The sequence below is a fragment of the Vanellus vanellus genome, assembly GCF_965231255.1.
Source record: "Vanellus vanellus genome assembly, chromosome: 5".
Taxonomy (NCBI): domain Eukaryota; kingdom Metazoa; phylum Chordata; class Aves; order Charadriiformes; family Charadriidae; genus Vanellus; species Vanellus vanellus.
In genome coordinates this window covers 760349-781299 of record NC_138910.1, presented here as the reverse complement: position 1 = coordinate 781299, position 20951 = coordinate 760349, and the positions used below count along the sequence as shown (strand labels likewise).

The following is a 20951-nucleotide window of genomic DNA, read 5'->3' as shown; positions in this document are numbered from 1 at the left end:
GAGCAAATGAACAGCGTAAACCAACTGCAAATCCTAAACTATAATATTGTATATGAAATCAAGACAATAAAAATAAAAGTTAATAAAAACCTGACTAGATGCTTTTGTTCACAATATATATGCTTAGTGGGCTTTTCACCTTCTTTTCTTTGCTTAGGTAATGATAAATATAGGTTTTAAAAACACATCTTACTGACAGCCCCTTTTCAGATTCCTGTGCAAAAATACGTAGAAAGTGTGATTAAATTTGGTCTTTTACTTGGTTTGAGGACAGAACCTGTGGGTTTCTCTTGCAAACAGACTTTACCCAACACCAGCTACTTCCAAGACGTTTGGAGTTTGACTAGGATAGACAGCGCCACGGCGAAAGGTATTGATACGCTCTCGTGGTGTTTCAAGCTCCCTTCTGCGATTAGCCCAGTCTCTAATTCACTTCAGAAAACCAGCGCAAGTCATTGACCTGCTGTATAAAACACGAACGACGCGTCAAAGCTGCCCTTTCCAGTGGCCAAAATATGAAGCTGGATGTCAGTGCTCTGGTTTGGGCACTCAAATACTGAACCGCGTTATGTGAGGTAGACCGAAAATGAAAATAATATCACATGTTAAAAGATGAACAGAAGAATTCCTTCCCCTCTCTTCTTCCTCCGGGGAGCTCCCTCAGGCTTTGGAGTCCTCCTGCACGCAGAGCTGGGAAACGGTCTTCTTCACCCGCAGGGCGGTGAGGCGCGCGGCGCCGTTGGCGTACCAGCACTCCCGCATTATCCTGCCCATCACCCGCAGCGCCTGCAGACCACGAATGAAAAGAGCAGCTCAAGAATAAACCCCTCACCTCCCGCCCTGCGCTTTTTAGGTGCAAGACCAGAAGATAAAATACAGCGCTCTGAAACGGCAACGCAACAGCGGTATCACAAATTGAGAGCTGCGTTCCAGAGAGTTCAGCATTTGGTGCAAAGACACTTTTCTCTGCACTGACCCGGGAGCAGAAAAAGAGCTAGATATCTGAAACGCTGACATTCAGGAGAGGCCGGACATGGAGCTCCCTTCGCCCCACTGAAAAATTCTGTCTTAATTTAAGTACGCTTTGTAATACACCGGAAAAAACTGCTTTTACCTCACAGCTTTGCCACTGGTTTGGAATATTTGGTCTGAGCTTCTGCTCACAAACTACCCTTCTCATATCTTCTATCGAAGGATCGGAAGGCACAACGTCGTAGTAAGGCAACTGGTATTCCTCAGTGATTCCTAGGAAAGATTCCTCGTGTAGGTAACACAAAACCCGAAGCATTGTTTTTACAGGCAATGAGAGAGAACAGAGGAACATCTGGGGCCACCTTTGGCTCCACAACAGACTTCTACCGCCACACACTGCCAAGACAACTGAGACAGCAGGGCAGGGACATCGACCCGTTCATTGATTTTGTTTTCTTTAAGATAAAGGTGGAGTGAAAAGGCCCGAAACCTCACCTCCAACGGAGCACCTTCGGGCTATCTCCCAGTACACCAGCCCGAGAGAGTATATGTCCGCACGCTTGAAGGACTCGAAGATGTTCATGTTCATCCCGTCATCAAGTATCTCAGGAGCCATATACCTTTAAAGGAGACAAAGGTCGCTATGCCAGAGGGACTTTGTACAAGTCCACAGCCGCAGGGCTGCGCGCCGGGGCCAGGTCCCAGCTGGTCCTACCGGGAAAAAGGGAAAGACTCCTTTGGACAGCGATTGCGAGCGAACCCAAGAGAATTGGCCTGGGGGACAAATGCAACGCTGCGGCTGCCCATAGCCACAGCCATCGCCGTGACTCCTCGCGACGCCCCGACTGTGCCTCGGGGGTGACCGACACGCGGTTCCCACACCGCCGCGCCACGCTCTGCCTGGGGTGGCCAGCGCCGGCGCTCGGCAGAGGCCACCAGGCGAGGGGGAGCCACGGGTGGGGAAAGGGCCGGGAGAAGCCGTCCCCGCAGGGAGCCGGGCGGGCAGCGTGCCCTCACCCACCTCCTGGTGCCCACCCGGGGGTTCTGGGGGATGTCGATGGTGTTCAGCACCGAGTCGTGCTTCACCGCCAGGCCCAGGTCCGCGATGGCGCAGCTCTCGTTCCTCTTCACCAGGATGTTTTTGGATTTCAGGTCGCGGTGCGCAATCGCTGGCTTGCCTGTTCGCAGAAAGAGAACGCCCCGTCGATTTTGATAACCGCAGTATAAATTTTAATATGCAGAGCAAGAAGCAAAAACAGTTTTATTGAACTTTGTCACTATACCCCATAAAAAACATTAAAGCCTATTTTGTACTAAGGAAAGTTCTACTAAATGCCATCAAATTAAAAAAAAAACAACCTTGAGGGCATTTTTGTTCCATTATCTGTATTTCAGGAATAAAACACAAAAAGAGAAACTGTACGTTCACCCTCTGAATTAATTTAGAAAATCCTTCATTAGCGCTCCCCTTTGGCAGAGCTGCTCCCACAGACGTCCACTTAAAGACAGTGGACATGGGAAGGTGATATTCCTGTTCTCTGTTTATACTGTATCTCATAGTGTTATGCCAATACCGTTTCTTGCGGTACAACAGTTTGTAAAATGCTTTATGACACCACATCACCCATAAACGTCTTTGCAAACACCGCTGAAGCCCCTTCGAACACCGGACAGAGGAGGGGAAGGGGAGCGCTTGCCTTGCGTGCCCACGATCTCCATGTGGAGGTGTGCCAGGCCGCTGGCCACCGACAGCGCCAGCTTCACCATGCCCTCCACCGTCACCGTCCCCCTGTTCAGGTAGTCGAACAGCGAGCCTTGCTCGTGGTACTCGGAGACGAGCCACAGCTGCGTCCACGTCCCGTTATCTACCCGGAGGAAGAAAGATTATTCAGATTTATGAAAAAAATCAGCCAGGAAAAGCCTCCCCCGTTTTGGGGCCGGCTCGGGCATTGCCGGCCGCCCCACGGGGACGGAGCTCAGGGCGGCTGCGAGGTTCACAGCGGTACTCCAGGTGGGAGCGGGGGCAGCGAAAGCGATTGGGAGCCGGACACCCCACACCCGCACCCCGCCGGCGGCTCGCGGCGTACCCTTGTTATCGGCAGCAATGAAGCCCAGGATGTTTTCGTGCCTCAGCATAACCGTCTGGTAAATTTCCGCCTCCCGAAACCAGGACCGTTCGTCTCTGGAGGAGAAGATTTTCACAGCCACGTCTTCCCCGCACCATTTCCCACGCCAGACTTCACCAAATCGGCCTTTCCCTACAATTTCCTGCAGGACAATCGTCCTTGCGATTGTTCTTTGCACGAGCAGAGGTAAGCCTAGTTTAAAAAGAAGAGACGGGTATTTGTGAAATAGTTCACTGGTGATTTTTAAACCCCAGAGTTAGAGATTTTCTGGTGATTTGTACTCGTGACATTGACCTCAAAGAGAACCAAGGGAAAATCCTCTCCCAACCAAAATGTCTCCAAATCTTATTTTTTAATGTTACTTGCCAGACAAGTGTACATCACACAACAGCCCAATCCGGTGCTGCGGCGCGGCAAGCGCCAGCCCCCCTGGAGGGGGGGTCAGGTTCTGGTCCACCCCCCTGCCCCGGGCAGGGCCACCCCCCCCCAGCCCAGGGTGCTCCCAGCCCCGTCCAACCCGGCCTTGAACACCCCCAGGGATGGGGCACCACAGCTCCTCAGGGCACCCTGACCCAGGGGCTCACCGCCCCCACAGCCGAGAATTTCTTCCCAATATCTCATCTCAATCTCCCTCTTCCAGTTTGAAGCCATCACCCCTCGTCCTATCACAAATGAGCCCAGCTTTGCTCTTCTGCGTGACACGGAGTAAAGACCAGCTGTGGCTGATGTGTACAAAGCCAGACCAGACCACAACGACGGTGCACCGGCACACGCCGGGGCCAGACCCACACCGGGCACCACCTGCCGGTCCTCGGCAGCCTCCGGCCCCGGCCACAGCCCTGCCCGAGCCAGCTCCTCCGGCCCCTCCCACGGCCCCGGGCAAGCCACCACGCAGGGATACCTTCCAGCAGGGCCAGGAGACCCCTATGGCACACATACCTTTCTGTCCCCAAAATCTACCTCCGTAACCCCAATTAGATTAAGAACAAAGCCAAACCATAATACACAATAAAAATAAAAAAGCTGGCTACAACTTAATTTGGTTTGATATGGCCTATAGCTTGTTTCGTAGCCAATTAACTGCTCTGCCCTGGCTGCAGTTTTCAACAAGAAAAAAAAAAAAAATCATAGCCATTTCATTGTGTTTTGCTAGCCATAAACCCCTGCCCCGTTCAATTTGATACTGTATTTGTTTGGGACTTAAAGAATTTTTTTTTTTTTTTAATCAAGACAACTGTGCTTTTAACAGAGAAAAATAATCAGCAGGAAAAATCATAGATTGAAGGTCATCTTATTCACATTTATTCAAAATTTTCCCTCTGGGTCCCTTGACAGAGCCCTCACACCTTGCAGCCGCTGCTGCCTTTACAGGGGCTCGTCCTGGCCGCCTGTGGCCAGCCCGGCCAGCCCCGAGTCGCCTCCCGGCACAGAGGAGCCAACGCGCTATTCGGCCGCAGTCGGGACAAACGGCACAGTGCGCACGAGGCTCTGTTGCCTCCACTGCGGGTCAGCACCTATAAAGCCCTGTGGCAGCTCAGGGATGTCTATCAACAGCTCAGACTTCAGGGTAAGTAAAGCCAGAGTTCGCTCGGTATGTGTCTGAAAAAACACGAGGGAAGTGCAATAAATTAATCTGGAAAGGCGTGTAGTTCATGGAAAACAAAGTAAATTGAATTAAGCACCATTTATAAATTTTTCACTTATAAATAAGGTCAAGCGTGATTTACATATTTTTCAAGTAAATAAAAGTCCTTAGTTGCAGAAAGCTGGGCCGTACGCTCCAGCCGTGCCAGCAGCCTGACGAGCTGCAGTGTTTGAATCCCCACCTCGGTTTTGCATTTCTTTGATTTAACGAGTTCTCAGTAGCAACGGAGGTGTCATAGCAGAGAGGGTATCAGAAATGGGTAAAACATTAAAAAGGTTGGCGTTCTGCTCAACCTTAGAATTTGGAATAACATTTCTTTGGCACCACTATGAAGATTTCAGGAGTGGCATCCCGACTCATCCGGTTAAATTTAGTCCCTTTTATTATCAGCTGCGCCACATCAGCCGGCACTGTTTTGTTTCACACTTGAAATGGAGTTCTGAATTAACTTTTTGAACTCTTCCATTGCGAACAATGCATCGAACTTTTGTAATCTGACAGAAAAAGAGCAACCAAAGCCCTGTTGCCGCAGTAAGGTGTGGCCAAGCCTGCCGGTCACCGTGCCGGCACATCTCCCGTGACATGCAACTTGCCACCGGTGTAAGAGCCCCTGAGGTAAGACCTCCACCTGCACCCTCTGCTGGGCAGGCCACGTTCTCCGTCGCCCTACAAGCGAGGGGGCACATCTGCCTTTGGTTTGAGCACCACGGAAATGCACTCCAACAGCTGGCAGCAAAGCACCAGCCGCCGCGCGGAGGGGAGGACCGGGCAGCCCCACGTACCGGAGCCGGAGCCAGAGGTCGTCATGTCATAGATAAGATCCTTCAGCGTCTTCCCGGAGTTCACCAGGTTGCACTCGGAGAGGGGCTCCTCCACGTTGGGCTGCTTGGCCCTGCCACGGGCGCAGCGCCGGCGCTGGTGGGTGCACGCCGCCAGCACCGCCGCCAGCGAGAGGACGCAGACCGGCACTGCCACCGTCACCACCAGCACCACTGGTCCCGCGCTGGCTCTGCCAGGCGATTCCGACGCTTTCAGAAGACACAAGGGAGAGCGGGGTGGGGGGAAGGAGACGGTAAGTGAAGGGCTGTGGAGCAACGACATATCAAGATTCAATGATTTCCCACACCTGTTCCGAGCAGGACTGGCAGCAGCCAGCCAGACATTTCGGAAAGTTCTGGCACCTTCCCCCCAGCACCACCTTTTTTGCAGATAGCTTGGGCTCCGGTTAGTGCTGTGACCACCGCTGAACACCAGCACTGAATACCACCACCTCAGCCAGATGGCCCCACCAGCAGCTCCTCAAGGAGCACCTTCAGCGGCACGTGGCTGGCAGCAGCACGGCCGGAGGTGAGGTGCCGCACAGACCACCGCTGTGCCTGCCCCCAGGAGCAGCCCCGGGAAAGCTCCTCAGACACCCCCCGATTCCATCTCCACTTCTGCTATTAAACCCACACAGAGTTCTCCCAGCACAACACATCTCCAGCTCGTCCCACCCCACCTCCCACAGGACCATTCAAGGCCGCAAACACCTGAAGAATATTCCCGTGCAGTTGTAGTTTCAAAACCACATCCATAGTATGCAGTTTTAACCTGTTTGCTGTATCAAAATGCCATTCATCTGCAATTAGCTGATCCCCCACCCCAGCAAACCAAGAGATAGGACCAGCAAGCTCACCGCGGGAGCCCAACTGGCACAGCCACCACCCCGAGGGCCACCAACTGGCATCTCACCCAGGGGCTGCACGGGCAGGAATTCCACACGCAGGGTCTGCATTGAGCGAGGGACACCTTACCCGCATCACAACCGGTGGGCACAGCGCCCTTCCCGCACTTGAGAAGCTTGTGGATAAATTTCTCAGCGCATTGTCCCTGCTGTCCCCAAATCCATGGAAAAAAATAGTTTCCCAACACTTAACATATACAGGAATGCAAAGTTCTAGCAAATGAGGGTTTCTAGGACAGAACACTTTTGGGACTTGTGTTCATGAAGCTGTATTTCATAAGGGTCAAGAAATGGGACTGTCCCAGATAATTTTCCATTCCAAAACTACAGGAGTAAAAAACATATCAAGAAGGTACAGGAAAGCATTATTAAGGTATTTACTTGCACATGCACACACACACACACAAATCCCCTAACGCTCCCAAAATTGTAGATAAGCCAAAAAAACCCAAACCAAAACAATCAACCAACACCCCTTCCTAAAAACAAACCAGAAAGTCGACCCAAAATCCCCCTCAACAGAGTCACAAGTACCAAACGGTGGATGTAGCAGCTACAGAGGTTTAATAGTCATGAACTCCACACTGTGCCAAGTCACCCCTTGGCTGCCCGAGGGAACAAAGAGCCCCTCCTCTCCCTGTAGGAGGATGCTAAGCCATGTGCACACCGCAATCGGAATTTTGGGAGTAAGGGAAGCAGCAGCCCGATGGCTCCCAGCACTGACTGTTACTTTCCGCCAGTTGATATTGCAATGGCAGCGCTGACGCTTCACGGGACCTCGCCGAGCCAGGCACCCCCTCCTTCACAGGCGCCAGGAGCAAAGTTAGCTCCGCAAAGTTAACTCATTCCTTTTTCTTCTCTTCCTCACATTTTAGCACTATGCATAAGTGAGAGAAGGTGATAAACAGGATGTTAACAACCGAAGGCCTCGTGTCTATTCGCTGCGTACAACTCAAACCCTCCTGAAAACACAGTTATTACGCCTTTCCCACGGGCTTTTCCTTTAACAGCCTCCCACGGGACGCTCAAGGGGTCACCTGGCAGATCATAGCATCATAGAATGGTCGAGGTTGGAAAGGACCTTGAAGATCATCGAGTTCCAGCCCCCCTGCCATAGGCAGGGACACCTCCCCCCAGCCCAGGTTGCCCACGGCCACGTCCAGCCTGGCCTTGAACACCTCCAGGGATGGGCCCTCAACAGCCTCTCTGGGCAACCTGTGCCAGTGCCGCACCACCCTCACAGGGAAACACTTCTTCCCAATGTTCAATCTGAACCTGCCCTCTTCCAGTTTAAAGCCATTCCCCCTCGTCCTATCGCTACGTGCCCCAGTAAAAAGTCCCTCCCCAGCTCTCCTGTAGGCCCCTTTAGGGACTGGAAGGCCGCAATAAGATCTCCCCAGAGCCTTCTCTTCTCCAGGCTGAACAGCCCCAACTCTCTCAGCCCCTCCTCACAGGAGAGATCTGTAAGAGGATTTGCAGGCAGGATCCCCCCCCAACTGCTGCTCCTTGACCCACGTGCCGCGGTTCCCCGAGCTGCTTCCAGTCATCTTCCCACACGGCAGGTCCGTCTCCCCTGCACCGCGACCTGCGGGCGCTGCGCCCCACGCGGTGGCCCCCGCCACACAGCACCGCAGGGCCGGGAGGACGCGCAGCGCGGCAAGGGGCGGCCTGGCGCCGGCGGCGGGCTGCAGAGGAGGGCTGCCATGCCACGCACGCAGCCGGCACCACGCAGCGGGGCGAGCAGCCCTCTCCTGGGCGCTCGGCACACCGAGCGCAGCGCTCCCGGGGCATCCCCCAAATCCGCACCCACACCGCTATGCGATGCGTTACCTATCAGCAGCCGCTGTCAAAGACAAACAGGCACAAGATTCTTACTATGAAATGTCGGTTCTTTCCACCAACGGCTGAAAAACATCACGTGAAATGAACAAAATATAAAACTTCATTGTGGTTCGGCCGGTGCAAACAGTATGGAAAGGAAAACATTCAGGGAGCTGTGAAGAGCCACCACCAAGCCCCTGGGGGGAGAGAGACCCTGCGGGCGTCTGCACAGGCCGGCACAGCGCCTCGGAGCCCGGCGCAGCCGTGTTCCCTGCCGCAGGCAGCGGTGAGGAGCAGTCCCACCGAAGCCCTTGCTCCCAGCGCAAGCGATGCGCAGTGCCCGCAGAGAGCACGCTTGGTCCTGCCGGGACGTCCTTCCCCCATGGCTCTGGCGCATGCCGCAGCCTCGCCGTGTGCCCACGTCGTCCTTGCTGGAGTCGTCCCACCTCACCAGCACACGCTCCTCACCAGCACACGTTCTGCTGGCGGGTGACAGCAGTCCCTTCTCACAGCGTACGGTCGCCACCGTCCTGCATCCCCCTCCCACTCCTCCCAGCCCCTTCCTCCTCCTCCCTCTTCCTTCGCAGCTCCCTCCATTCCTGAGCAACACTCTCTTAAGGAGCAACTTCTTTAAAATCCCCGGGTTTGTTCTCTTTTTCTTTACTTTCAAGCCCGTTTCCTTGCAGTCTGCGTGTTACAGGTGGTGAACCTGTACAGGCAAGAGAGAGCGACAGTTACTGTGGGCTTCCTTCTTATCTTAAAATTATATACGTACCTGGGCACAAACATAAAACTTTGCAGGAGCTCCTGAGAGTGCGAAGCGGCTCTAGAGATACTCTGAGTAGGAGAAAAGCCAAGTTCGCTAAGGGCACAATAAATTGCTAATCACTTTGCTTCGCTTTCCTTCGCTGTGCCTGAAGCAGCTGCACACCGCAGCGCTGCAGCAACATCTCGCCCCGCGTTTCGGGAGACGCTGGGGCCGCAAGTTCCGACCAGCATCCAAGGGAGCAACTGGGTGACACAAGCAAGCCCAACGCACTGGGGGGTGGAAAACTGTGCATTTCCGTGAGCACTTCACTGCAAGACACGCTCCCGACTCAGACGATGAACATAACAGTACGTACCCTTTTTTGAAGGGTTTTTAGTATTAAAGCCGTCCTACTGCGCTGGCTCTGTCCACGCTACCTCGTCATACATCCTGCAAATCCAGGTTTGGTTCACGGATTTGCCAACAGAATGAAGGGAGGCAACAGGGCGGTTCGGGCTTCTGGGACATGACAATCTGAACGTGCCGTGCACTGTTGGTACACTGTGAACCGCTGAAGCGGGTTTCACGGCAGAATTTTAAGGGGCTCGTAAAAAACACTCTGTACATCTTTTAAAAAGAAACAAAACCATTTCTATTAGAAAAAAAAAGTCTTGAATTTTAACATAAAAGTTTTCTGACACATTTTTACTGAAAACGTGTACGAGCACAGTTTGTACCATGAAAGACCTGCAGCGCAGGCTGCACGAGAGAACTGCATCAGGACATAATTGTTAAGAGGTATTTTCCTGCCATGCAGTACTGCGGGAGCCGGGCAAGCGGCGGGCGGGCTGGGGCAAGCGGCAGGTCCAGCAGGACACAGGGCAGCCAGCTGGGTTCGACAGCCCGGGGCAAGGAGCAGGAGGAACCGTGGCGGAGGCGGGAGGAGACAGCAGGGACAAAGACACTGGTGGCTGTTCCGGGGATGCAGGGCGAGACGTCAGAGCGAAGCAGAAGCAAAACTCAAACACTCTCCCACACCCGCTCAAGAGGGTGACATCCCACATCGGGAACACGGACAGACGCCAGCTTCATGACTTATGCAGCGACAGTTGTTCAGAATAAAAATCAAGTTCAGTGATGCTTACGGGTCTCCTCTGAGGTGCTGCTAAGTTGAGAGAGCTCACGGGCAGAAGGCAAGTTGGCAGTGAGACTGGAAGCTGAGGTGTCCAGGCCAGCTTGCACGGGGTCTCTGCCGAGTTCCTGGGAAATGAAGAGATCCTGACTGGCTAGAGAAGTCTCTTCGAAGAAGAGTCAACTGGAAACATCCTTTGCCATCCTTTAGTCTACTGGCTGCGCCAGAGACGAAGTGCGGACCGAGGCTGGTGGCAACTACTCCAACCCTTCCCAGTTCTTCACCGAGCGCAGGCGGGAGGCTGGAGAAGCACCAGCGCTGTGACGTCTGCGTTACGGTTGGTTGTAGGCCGTCTTCAATCCTGACCCCTTCCAGCACGGCGTCCTGCGGCCAGCACCACAGCCGTGCCCGGTTCTGGGCTCGCGCACCGCAACCCCTGGGGCTTCCCGCAGCACAGCGCCCCTCGGGGGGAGGGACGAACCGCACCGGTGCAAAACACACCACACGCGCCGCACAAACAGCCATTAAGGGCTACATCACCAAATAAGTGCGGTAATGTTTTCAGCAGTTGTGCAATGTTAAACTCTTCGGGAAATAAGAAAATCCCTCATGACTACCTAAAAACCATCGAATCAACACCATTAATCATAACGTTTTGCAATCCGATTTCAAATGTACCACTCAATGAGCTACTAATCAAGAATAGAATAGAAGCTGAAGACATGTTGCCATGTATGAAACAAAAATAGCACATCTGGCAATATTTAGCAATTTCACAATATGGTATAGTTATACTTCCAAGTTGTGTAAACAAAAGAGTACTTTTTAGGCAGAAAAAAAAGGAAAGATTCCCCCCCCGCAATGGGAACGACATTCTCACACACCACGTTTGCCTTGCTTTTGACATAGAATGTGCACTGTAAGACTTCTAAAAGGCCTGAGCTACGCACCTTTACGTTCCTAAGCTACTTGGGGAAAAAAATTATGCATGTAATGTAGTGAGAAAATACATTGCATCTACTGGGGGGCTCCAGTCAGACACACAGAACACTTTTAAACAATTTCAAAAATACACGATTTGGACTAGAGTCTAAAATTCAGCTTCTCCAGCTTCCACCACAACTACGGACCCCATCGCCCCTTTCAGGACATTCAGGAATCAGCTGGGAAAGGTCTGCCTGAGGATCCCGACGTCCCATCGCGCCCACCGGGGATACAGCTCGGAGACGGATGGACATGTCACCTGAGCTGCCGTTTCCCCCTCCCTGCCCCAGGAGTCGGGTTTGGTTTTTTGAGTCCTGACCTCCCTCCGAGGCTGTCCGTGCCACAGCAGACAGGCTCATTTTCTTCATTAAAAAACCCAAACCAGCCAGCTAAGTCAAGCTCCTGTTATCATTTTGCAGCAGAGCAGTAACGCAAACTGTTAATGTCGGCCACCGAACTCTAACAGTGGCTTTCAGAAACCATCAGTTTCAGGAAACAAAGCGGCCACACAGAAGAGAGAAACAAACATATAAAAATATTTCCCCTCGGTTTTTTGCTCCATTCCCCATCCTCCCTGTTTTTATCCATCACCGACATTTTAGGAGAGTTAGTGAGAAGAACAGTGTTTTGCCTCTTCCCTCATTGCCCAGACCCTCCTTCTCACGCTGCTCTGGGACCAAGCCCGGGCTGGGACGACAAAGTGAGACCTTTTCATCCTGTTCGATCACTTTTGGCGTTCCTCATCTGTTCAGCAGAGGGAGAGGCAGAGCCCGCAGCTCAGCCCCCGCATCCCTCTGCCCTCGGGGCACCGGGAAGCTCTCACGGTTAAACCACGGAAGAGATTGCCCTTACCATTTCTATTCAAACACTGGGGTTTATTCAGGAAGTTACAGGTTGGAGACTGATTTTTCTCATTGTCTGCATCAATATGTACCTTATAAAGCTTTTGGTACAGCACTGTCTGACTTCCTTAATACTAACAGATCCGCGTATACCATTCTCCTAAAAGGGCTTTAACGTCTTTAGGCATTTTCAAACAGGTAAATGAAGAGTAATTATTTCTTCACGCGAAACCTACAGACGATATTAAGAAACCCCAACAAAATACAAGAATCTTGCCCAACAAATCGTCTAATTGGTACCATCCATCTCTCTGAGCAATACAAATATACTCAAGGGATTTTTGTCTCAGGAATTCTATCATATTTCCCTTTCTTTCATCCCAGTGTGTGCCACTGTAGGTGATATGACATCCATTTGTGCCTTTGTACAGTTTAGGCAATAGGAATAAAGAAGAAATTACTGGAAATTACTTATTATACAATTTGTTAATCCCAGTATTAGCTTAATTTTGTTCCATAAAGCCTCCTCTCTCCTCTGGCTCGTTTTCCATTACGCAAATACGGAACAAAAACGGTACGCTTTTTATCTCAAGTTCTGGAGCTGCTGCTGTGCCCCCCGAAACACAGCAGAAGGAGACGCTTCCTGCCGCGCGCTGCCCTTCGCGGGAATCACAGCGGTACCTTGGAAGGAAAAGCCCTCAAACCTTTAGAATTAAAACCTTCACAGAGAATTCTCTGCTGTGCTGAGGTTTCCCACCAGTGTGGCTGCACACACTGAACACGTCCCCGTGGTTTTTCTCAGAGGGGCTGACGTTTTCTTTAGCCGGTCCCTGAAAGCAGCCTGGGCTGGAAGCCCACAATCCCGTGACAAATGTGCAAACCCACCTGCACCAACCCAGCCTCAATTTTCCATATCTGTAAAGATGGAGAATAAATACCCAGCATCACTCAGTATTTTGAGATGAAGAGGTTAGAACGTGTAGCAGCATGAACTTTTCCCCACACACCTACAGACACACTGTCAAAGCAGAGGAGGACACCAGAGCTCCAGAAAGCCCCATTTCACTCTCCCTGGTACCAAAGGTAAAGCGCTGGAGCCTTCAGGCTCCGGTTCCACGGCCATGGAGTCCCTGCCTCCACCGAAGGAGGTGACCGAAGCCAACATCAACTCTGCTGCCTCAGAGAAGGGATGGGAAACAAGCTCCCCAGCCCAGTATTCCAGTTAAAATAGCAGAAAACTGGAAATACATTCAGGATAACACAGAAACCCCCCTAATTACTGCAAAGTAATCCTGCACTTTGAAACTTCGCACCTGTTCATGCAAAATACTGTAATGAAGCCCCAGCCGACAACAATGAGTACATAAAAACCAGATAACCCGGTTGAATCTATCCTTAAAAACGTATATTTCCAAACATTGTAAAAAAAAAACAAAAACCAACAACTCAAAGCACGAGCAGCCTGGTGGGAGCAGGGCTCTGCCGCTGGCCGAGGCGCGCGATGCCATCTACAGTTTTACGATGGGAATTCATGCACGGGCAATCAAGGCCAACAAATTGCTTCCCGCCCTCAGAGATCCTGATGCCACCAGTCATTTGACTGTTCTCCAGCCACTCCTGGCACGTGTACCCGACACAGAGCCGAGCCGGAGCGGGTCGGTGAAGGCGAGCAGAGGGACGGGCTGGTGTCCCGGCCGGCCGCCGCCGGGAGGGAAGAGCCCGCCGAAGCTCCTGCCGTGTCCGGCAGGGATGTGCACCAACCACATGGGACCTTCCCAAGGCTTCTCCTCCTCCGTGAGACTCAGCCCTGCCTACAGGCAAGCTTTTCGTACCCACAGGCTCCGCTTTTGAACGAGAACCCGCGCAATGGAGAGAGGGAGAAGAACTTCCACATCAAGATGTCTGTACCCAATGTCAACCTGCACGTATCACCGCTCTTCAAAAGCGAGGGTGGGCTGGCCTGAATACGTACTTTGACAAAGCAGGTGTATTTTGAAGACCAGAGCGCCTGTGTGCCGAGTTAGGCACTAACGAACAGACCCAGCGGCTTCGTTACTGACCGCGGCTGGCAAGGGACAACCGACCAACATGAGACAATGCTACAAAAGAGGCGGCGTCACACATGGACCTTCGGGCCAAGCACTCCTGTTCACCAGCGTGGTGGGAGCAGAGCCCATCTACAAGCCCCAGCTGTGGGAATCCCGGCCCAGCCCGCACTCCGCAGTGGAAACGGACTCTTCTACAGTGGCAGCGAGATAACGGGATAGACCCACAGCTGCCTCCGTGTCTCGTCACACCAGCTGATGGTTCCCACGCCATGGATGGTCGCTTGCTACAGTGCCTCCGTGTTAAATTTCTTATCCTGGAATCAGAGGCGAACCCAAGACCCAGATTTGGATTTCTGAGTGCTGTATACAACCAGAAGAGAAAGAAGAAAAAACGCAGGCTGAGCAGGGAGTTGCCTAAAATCTCTCTTCGGAAACAGCGATTTCCTAAGCACGGGAACACACCTGCAGGCGCAGCCCGGCCATGGCATCCGGGCTGGTTTTCTCCGCAGCGGAGCCCGGCACGGCAGGTTCCCCGGCGCGAGCCGCGGTGCGAAGGGGGCGGGTGCCCGGGACAGCCCGGCTGGCGCAGCCCGCTCCCGCACCCACACGCTCCACAACGACCCTCAGAGAGCTCATCGTTACTGGGGCGCAAACGAAGCTCTCCGACAATACGAATCCCACGAAGAAGGGCTGTCAGAAAAGACCAGCCAGCAGATAGCATTGGCACTTAAAATTTTCAACTAACATGCATTCCCCCAAATGTTTAGAGCAAAGGGCTCAGGCTAAAAATTAAGTAAGTAATTTTCTCTGGTGCTGAAATACAAAACCAGAGGTTTTGCAACTACCAGCTCAAGCACTAGGATGACAGACATGCCTCCACCGCTCCTCTATAAATAGCAGTTTTCTCCCAAGATTCCAGCATCCCAACTTGGGGGGGGGGGGGGAACCCATGGTATTTTATTTCTACATTTCTAGAGCATGACCACTATTAGCATCTCCCTTCCCCCATCACCAGAAAAAAAGTACTTAAATAATCCTTACTCCTGCCCCACACAGCAGGTGAGATGAGGTCCCGGGGTAGCGACCCCCCAGCTGCCGGGCTGCTGCCTGGGCTGGAGGGGACAGACCCCCTCTGGCAGCGTCCGGCACCCGCCTGTCCGCACCAGGAGATGCCGGTCCCCAGGGCGACCACAGCAGTCCCTCGTGCTCTGCCCTCCTGTACCTTGTGTGATACAGCCAGTGCTCCCAGTAACAGCCTTTCCAGTTCCGCTAGGTACTATACGATAGCAGCTTCAGTGCAATTATAATGGTAAATTATGTATTCATTTGCATCTTTCTTACCTGTAATGTCTCTCACTGGTACAAGTATATAAAAAGATACCATCTGATAAAGTAGTATATTTTACAGATTTTTCAAAAAAGCCTGAATTAAAACACAAATCTTGGAAAGAAGAGATAAAAAATTAGACCTTAAAATAGTATAAAGATTTATTTTAAAAAAAAGAACTGAGTCAACTTCATTACACAATTTTGAGTCTGGCAGACGCGGGGACAGCACCAGCTCTGCAACACGCAGAGCTCCTGGAAGCGCAGATCTTTTTCCTCCCTGTAGCTGGGACCGGGAATCTCACACCTCCTCCTCCCCGCGGGGCAGGAATCAATGACACCCATCTAACGCCGAACAGAAGCTGCCAAAACGAGCTGCAGAACGCCAAAGTTCAAGACGGCTGAAACGGCACCAGCCGAAGACCTCCCCTGGCAATGACCCGGTGTCCCTCACGCCTCTCGCCCCCCAGCAGCAGACCCTGCGTCCTGCACGACCCACACCAGCGGAGAGGACGCATCTGCCTTCGCAACCGCAACTGAGACACTGCAAACCCCTCGCTTGTAACGCACGGGGACGCCAGCAGGAGCTGCAGCAACCACCCATCAATCCACATCACAAAGACGTGGCACTCGCTGACACCGACCGGCCGAGGACAACGAGGAGAGCGGCTCCTCACCGCCCCATCACGGCCAAACCCCACCACCAACCCTGACACTCATCTGTCCAAAAACACGAGGTGCATCTCCCATTTACAATTCACAGTCAGCGCCTACAACTAACTGACCGCCGCCTTTCCAAACCTCTCTAGTTGAATTCTTACCCGAGCCATCTATGACACTGCATGCAGAGACCGTGAAACCTCAGCCAGTGCGAGGTCTTCGTCATTGCCTTGCGGTGCACCAGCTAACAGCTCTCCGCTCCTCACCATCGCCGACGCACAGCTGCTACACGCTGCCGATCCATGCCCCGCGGAAAGTCCCCGCTACGTCAGATATCTTCCGAACATCCAGACTAATGCCAATTCAAATCACAAACTCCCTTAAGATATTCCAGCCCATAAAATCTGTGAAGTTATAAGTCTGTTTCCTGCAGACACTTCCTTTCATCTTCACGGTTAACACCCTGTGGGCTATCACAGGCAGCATTTGGAATATCTTTAGGAGACACAAGAAATCCACTTTTCCCCACACGTAGTTGCAGTTTAGATTTTCCTGTCTGAAACAGGTTCGGAAAAAACCCAGCTACTGTCTGACAGCCAGCCTTTAAAATCCCCACTAGCCGGCCCTCACGGTCGCGTTCCCCGCGCAGCGCTCCCGCGCTCCCCGGCTGGCACACAAGCGCTCGGACGGCACTTACCGACGGGCAGGCGGAGGGTGATGTTGTTGCAGAAGTCGGTGTAGCAGCACTCGGTCTTTGTGATGTTCTTGGAACTGTGGCAGAAGACCTGCGCGTTGAGCTCGGGCAGGGAGACGCAGGACTTGATGACCTCCTCCCGCCCGTTGGTCAGCATGACGGAGGCCCAGCAGGCGCCCTCCGTCTGGCAGGTGAAGTTGGTGTGCTCACACAGCTGGCACACGCACTTCAGACCTGAAAAAGAGGTTTCCAGTTCTCGTGAAAAGACCCCGGGAAGACAGACACCCCCCATGATGACCGTGCTAGCCTGTCTTGCCGGTTGGCCAAGACTAGCCGATCGGCCACGAGCACGCGGCAGAGCTCCAGCGCAGGTCCTGTGTGAGTGAACGGGCTCCGGGGCTGCAGGAGGAAGCCGGTGCCGGGAGGATGCCGACAGCACAGGTCCCCAACACCCGCAGGTGACAAGAACCAGGTGTTCCTCAGCCACAGGGATGCGTATAGCGTCTATCTGGCGTGGGGGAGAAGAGTGACCACCCCAAGAAGTCATTTCTGGCAGAGCTGCATTTTGCCTACACGGGGAGACGGGGGTTCGGGGCTCCAGGTTCATGTTCGCAGCTCCCGCAGACTCAGGACAACACCTCAGACGGCGCTCAGGACACACACGGGCACACGCTCCACTCCAGATATGTATTTAGACACAGCTATGTTCATTAGGTACTGAAGTTTAAATAACACCAACAACCTCCTGAACCGCGGCCAGCCCTCACCTGAGCCCCCCCCATGCCGGCACCGCGCCGGCACCACGCACGCCTCGCCGGAGCCGGCTGGGCTACAGCAGGGAGCCTGAGGAATCGCCGAGATGCGACGTCCTGGCATGCACCACCCTGCGCCCTACGGACAGACACCGGCAGTAAGGACGGACTTGTCCTCCCCAGGTCATCCGAGATGATGCGCCTTTTTCAGGCAGACATACAGCTGCCCAATCTCTTTCGGTGCAGAGTCTGATGACTTCTAAGCTTTGCTTGTTTTTAACCACACCTTCACGTTTTACCAGATCAAATAGAAACCCACTTAATAACCACTATGTTTTTCAGGCTCCGTTGACTCTTCCTTGGAAGAAGAGGAGGAAACCAAAGCCACATCATCTCAGTGAAACACCAAATGCCAACAGTATTTTTTTTCCTTCCTTGTTTTCTTCACCTGCTTCATAACAAACAATTTTTGCTTGCTTCATGCCAAGTTCAGGAGTCCATATGGGCCGTGATACAATAACCAAGACATCTTGGCCTTGCGCTGACAGCAACTTCTACAGGAAACCCTTCCATGAGTGCACTTTATACGATTATTTTGTTCCTGTAAAAAAAGAAACAGCACCTCAGAGTACTGAGACTTGATCTCTTCAACTTTTGACTTAAACTGTTCTTATCCCCCTCACAGGGTGCCCAAAATGCATTCTGTGCACCTTCCTGGGTCAGCTATAATGCTGCAAGGTTGAACAAGGCTCTATTTATAGGAGCCAAGGTATTTAAAAAAAAAAAAAAAAAAAAAAAGTAATTTTATCCATAAATCCATTCTGTTTCTTTGGGAATCAGACAGGGGGACGCTGTTTCTTTTACTTAAAGATAACAGACACCTAAAAAGTAAAATCACAGATGACTAGGATGGCCACCAGGAACAGCGGAGCTTTCTGCCGATCGCTAGCAGCCCCCGATGAGCCAGCGCGCCCCAAGAGCTGCCACGTTTCTCTCTCCAATGCCTTTCCCTGATCAACCCAGGACCGAAACCGGCCTCTGCCACCAGCCCCAGCACAGGGTTTGCCTACCGGGAGCGCCCCGGCCCCCGGTGGGATGTGTCGCCTCCCGCACCCACGGCCGAGGAGGACGGCGCGGTGGCGACAGCTGCGGCAGCGCTCGCCGCGGGGCAGCACCAGCGGGAACGGTCACCCCCACGTCCGCGGCGGAGCCCTGACATCCTGTGCTGCCCCTCTGAAATAACAGCTTGTGGTGTCCATCCTCCGCTCGGGCCTGCGGCAAACCCCCTTGGCACCACGTGTCCGTGTTTATCCTGGACACGGCGCTCGATGGGACCGCACCGCAGCCCGCGGGCAGCGAGCACCATCCATCACCCAGCGACAGGACAGGCGGCTCTCCACCTTAAAGACGTTACCGCAGCCCTAGAGGAGATGCCAAGGAGCGAGACTCATCAGATCCAGATAAATAAGGGATCTAGCAGGAGAAAAATAGACACATCATCACCAATATTGCAAAATAAAAGCATTACTGGAGGAAATGAATATAGGGCTGTCGCAAGTGGCTTCAGTGTTTCAGACACGTCATTATGCTGTTTTTCTCCCCCTTCTCATGGCTGAAAAATAAGATGGGAAATGGTCTTTATGACATCATCCGCAGTAGGTAACTGACAGTTTCATCCATATTCTGGTATTTTGCGGATTGCCCCAGAGAGGAGCTGATCAAAACTGTCACTGCGAGTCCTGAACATCTCCAAGGGCGCTCCTCTGAGCGCTGTGCACGCTGGGTGAGAAAGGACGGCTAAGGGCTCCGAGCCCTCACTGTGACCGATCTAAGGCAGCCACTTATTTCCAGAATGAAAGGGGCCACCACGCGCCCACCCGTGACCAGCGCTGGCAGACAGCTCCGCCACCGGCGCCCTTGGCGGGGAAAGCAAGGGGTGCTCGAACATCGGTATTCTCTACTGCTGTATCCGGAGAGGGGTTTACTCTCCTGGATGTCCTTTTTTCTCTCTACATCACTGATAGAAAGATTCTAACCCCATTTTCCCTTTTAGCTCTGAGTGTTTTGCTCAATAACGACTCATCCAATCTCCTGGTCACAGACCTATGGAAATCAGCCCTGACCCCCACAGAGTTGTTTCTGCGAGAAGCCATTAGACGAGGAAGAACAAAAAGAAAGAAAGTTTTGGTCAAAATCCTCAGCACAACCCAACCACGTTATTATCGCTTCTGAAAGTGAACGCATTCAGCCATCGGATGACAAGCGGGAGGAGCAGGGACAGGAGCACCCTGAACTTAGTACTTCCAGAGAATTTTTGTGCCACCTGGAGACTAGAAAGTCCTGGAGACCAAGACGGCTCGAGAAGCATTCCCTCTTCTCCTTTGGAAACACTGAGCTCACAGAAGTCACATGAGACAGGCACACGAACTTCTGATGGGAACACTGCGTTCAGTTTGGAAGAGGCAGAAGAGCACATGAAGAAAAACTTGTCCACACCCAAAGGCATCACATCCTAAAAAACATTTTAATGTACTTTTGTCCTACCACACTTGAACTGTTGCCTTTTTTAACCATTCCTTTTAAATAAGCTGAGCACCGCTGCCCCAGGGGTACAAAGCCTTCAGCCTGTGCTCCTCAACCCAGCTCCTTCCCGCAGTCCTGTCCCGGTCCTGACTCTCCCCCGTCCCCGTCCCCCCATCGCTGGCAGCCCCAGACCCCACCTGGTCCCAGGAGCTCTCCCCAGGATCCCCCCCGGCTCCCTCCCCTCCGCCGCATCCTCCGGCCGCCTCTGCTCTGCCACGGTCGGTGCCGGGGCGGGGGAAGCACCGTGCCGGCAGCACCGGGGAGAGACTCCTCCGCTCTCCATCACTGCCCGCAGCCTGCACGAGCATCCCCGATCGGCCGCTCCAGCCAAGTCTCCCTACACCCAGACTCTCTGGGCTGGAACAAATCTGGGCTGTCGGGTGATGCGTGGCAGAAGTGAGACAGACAGCGCCGTGAGAGCCGGCAGTAACGCACCGCGCGGCAAGAAGGAGACTCCACACGTCTTTGCTGCTAACAAGGCTCAAAGGGGTCCGACCGAGAGGCGAAAGCCGCACGCCCTCCCCTCTTCAGCCTCATATTTCAGATTTTCATCATGTCGTGTCTGCTGCCATCGCTCACCCCTGGTTAAATGCTGCCAAATTTCAAGCCCTTACACAGGAGGGGGGGGGGGGGGGGAAATCAAACAGAAAAACAGTGCAGCTAAATCTATTTAAAGACAAGATCAGAGTTTGAGCTGTGGGCAAGACGAGACTCTCTCTTCCCAGAAGATTTACATAGACCACTTTTAAACACAATTCTACAAAAACAGAAGCCCAAGGTTCCCCAGCCTGTGCTACTGGCTAATTTCTCGTGCAGAAAAAAGGACAGAAAACTCAAAACAAATACAAATACTTGACCTTGCTTCCAAGACCTTTTATGTACATCAAGAATCCTT

At 52.8% G+C, this 20951-nt stretch overlaps 1 protein-coding gene across 1 annotated transcript in view; it reads right to left on the bottom strand.

Moving 5' to 3' along the window:
* Nucleotides 1-660: 660 nt before the first annotated feature.
* The window catches only part of ACVR1C (activin A receptor type 1C), a gene marked incomplete at both ends in the record, with an annotated part of 29402 nt that continues 9111 nt past the window's right edge, over nucleotides 661-20951 (bottom strand). The window contains 8 exons of the mRNA XM_082483273.1: nucleotides 661-786; nucleotides 1115-1245; nucleotides 1468-1592; nucleotides 1994-2150; nucleotides 2670-2837; nucleotides 3060-3290; nucleotides 5526-5771; nucleotides 16725-16955. Coding sequence (XP_082339399.1) covers nucleotides 661-786; nucleotides 1115-1245; nucleotides 1468-1592; nucleotides 1994-2150; nucleotides 2670-2837; nucleotides 3060-3290; nucleotides 5526-5771; nucleotides 16725-16955 — 1415 coding nt within the window. The remainder of the gene's footprint in view (nucleotides 787-1114; nucleotides 1246-1467; nucleotides 1593-1993; nucleotides 2151-2669; nucleotides 2838-3059; nucleotides 3291-5525; nucleotides 5772-16724; nucleotides 16956-20951) is intronic.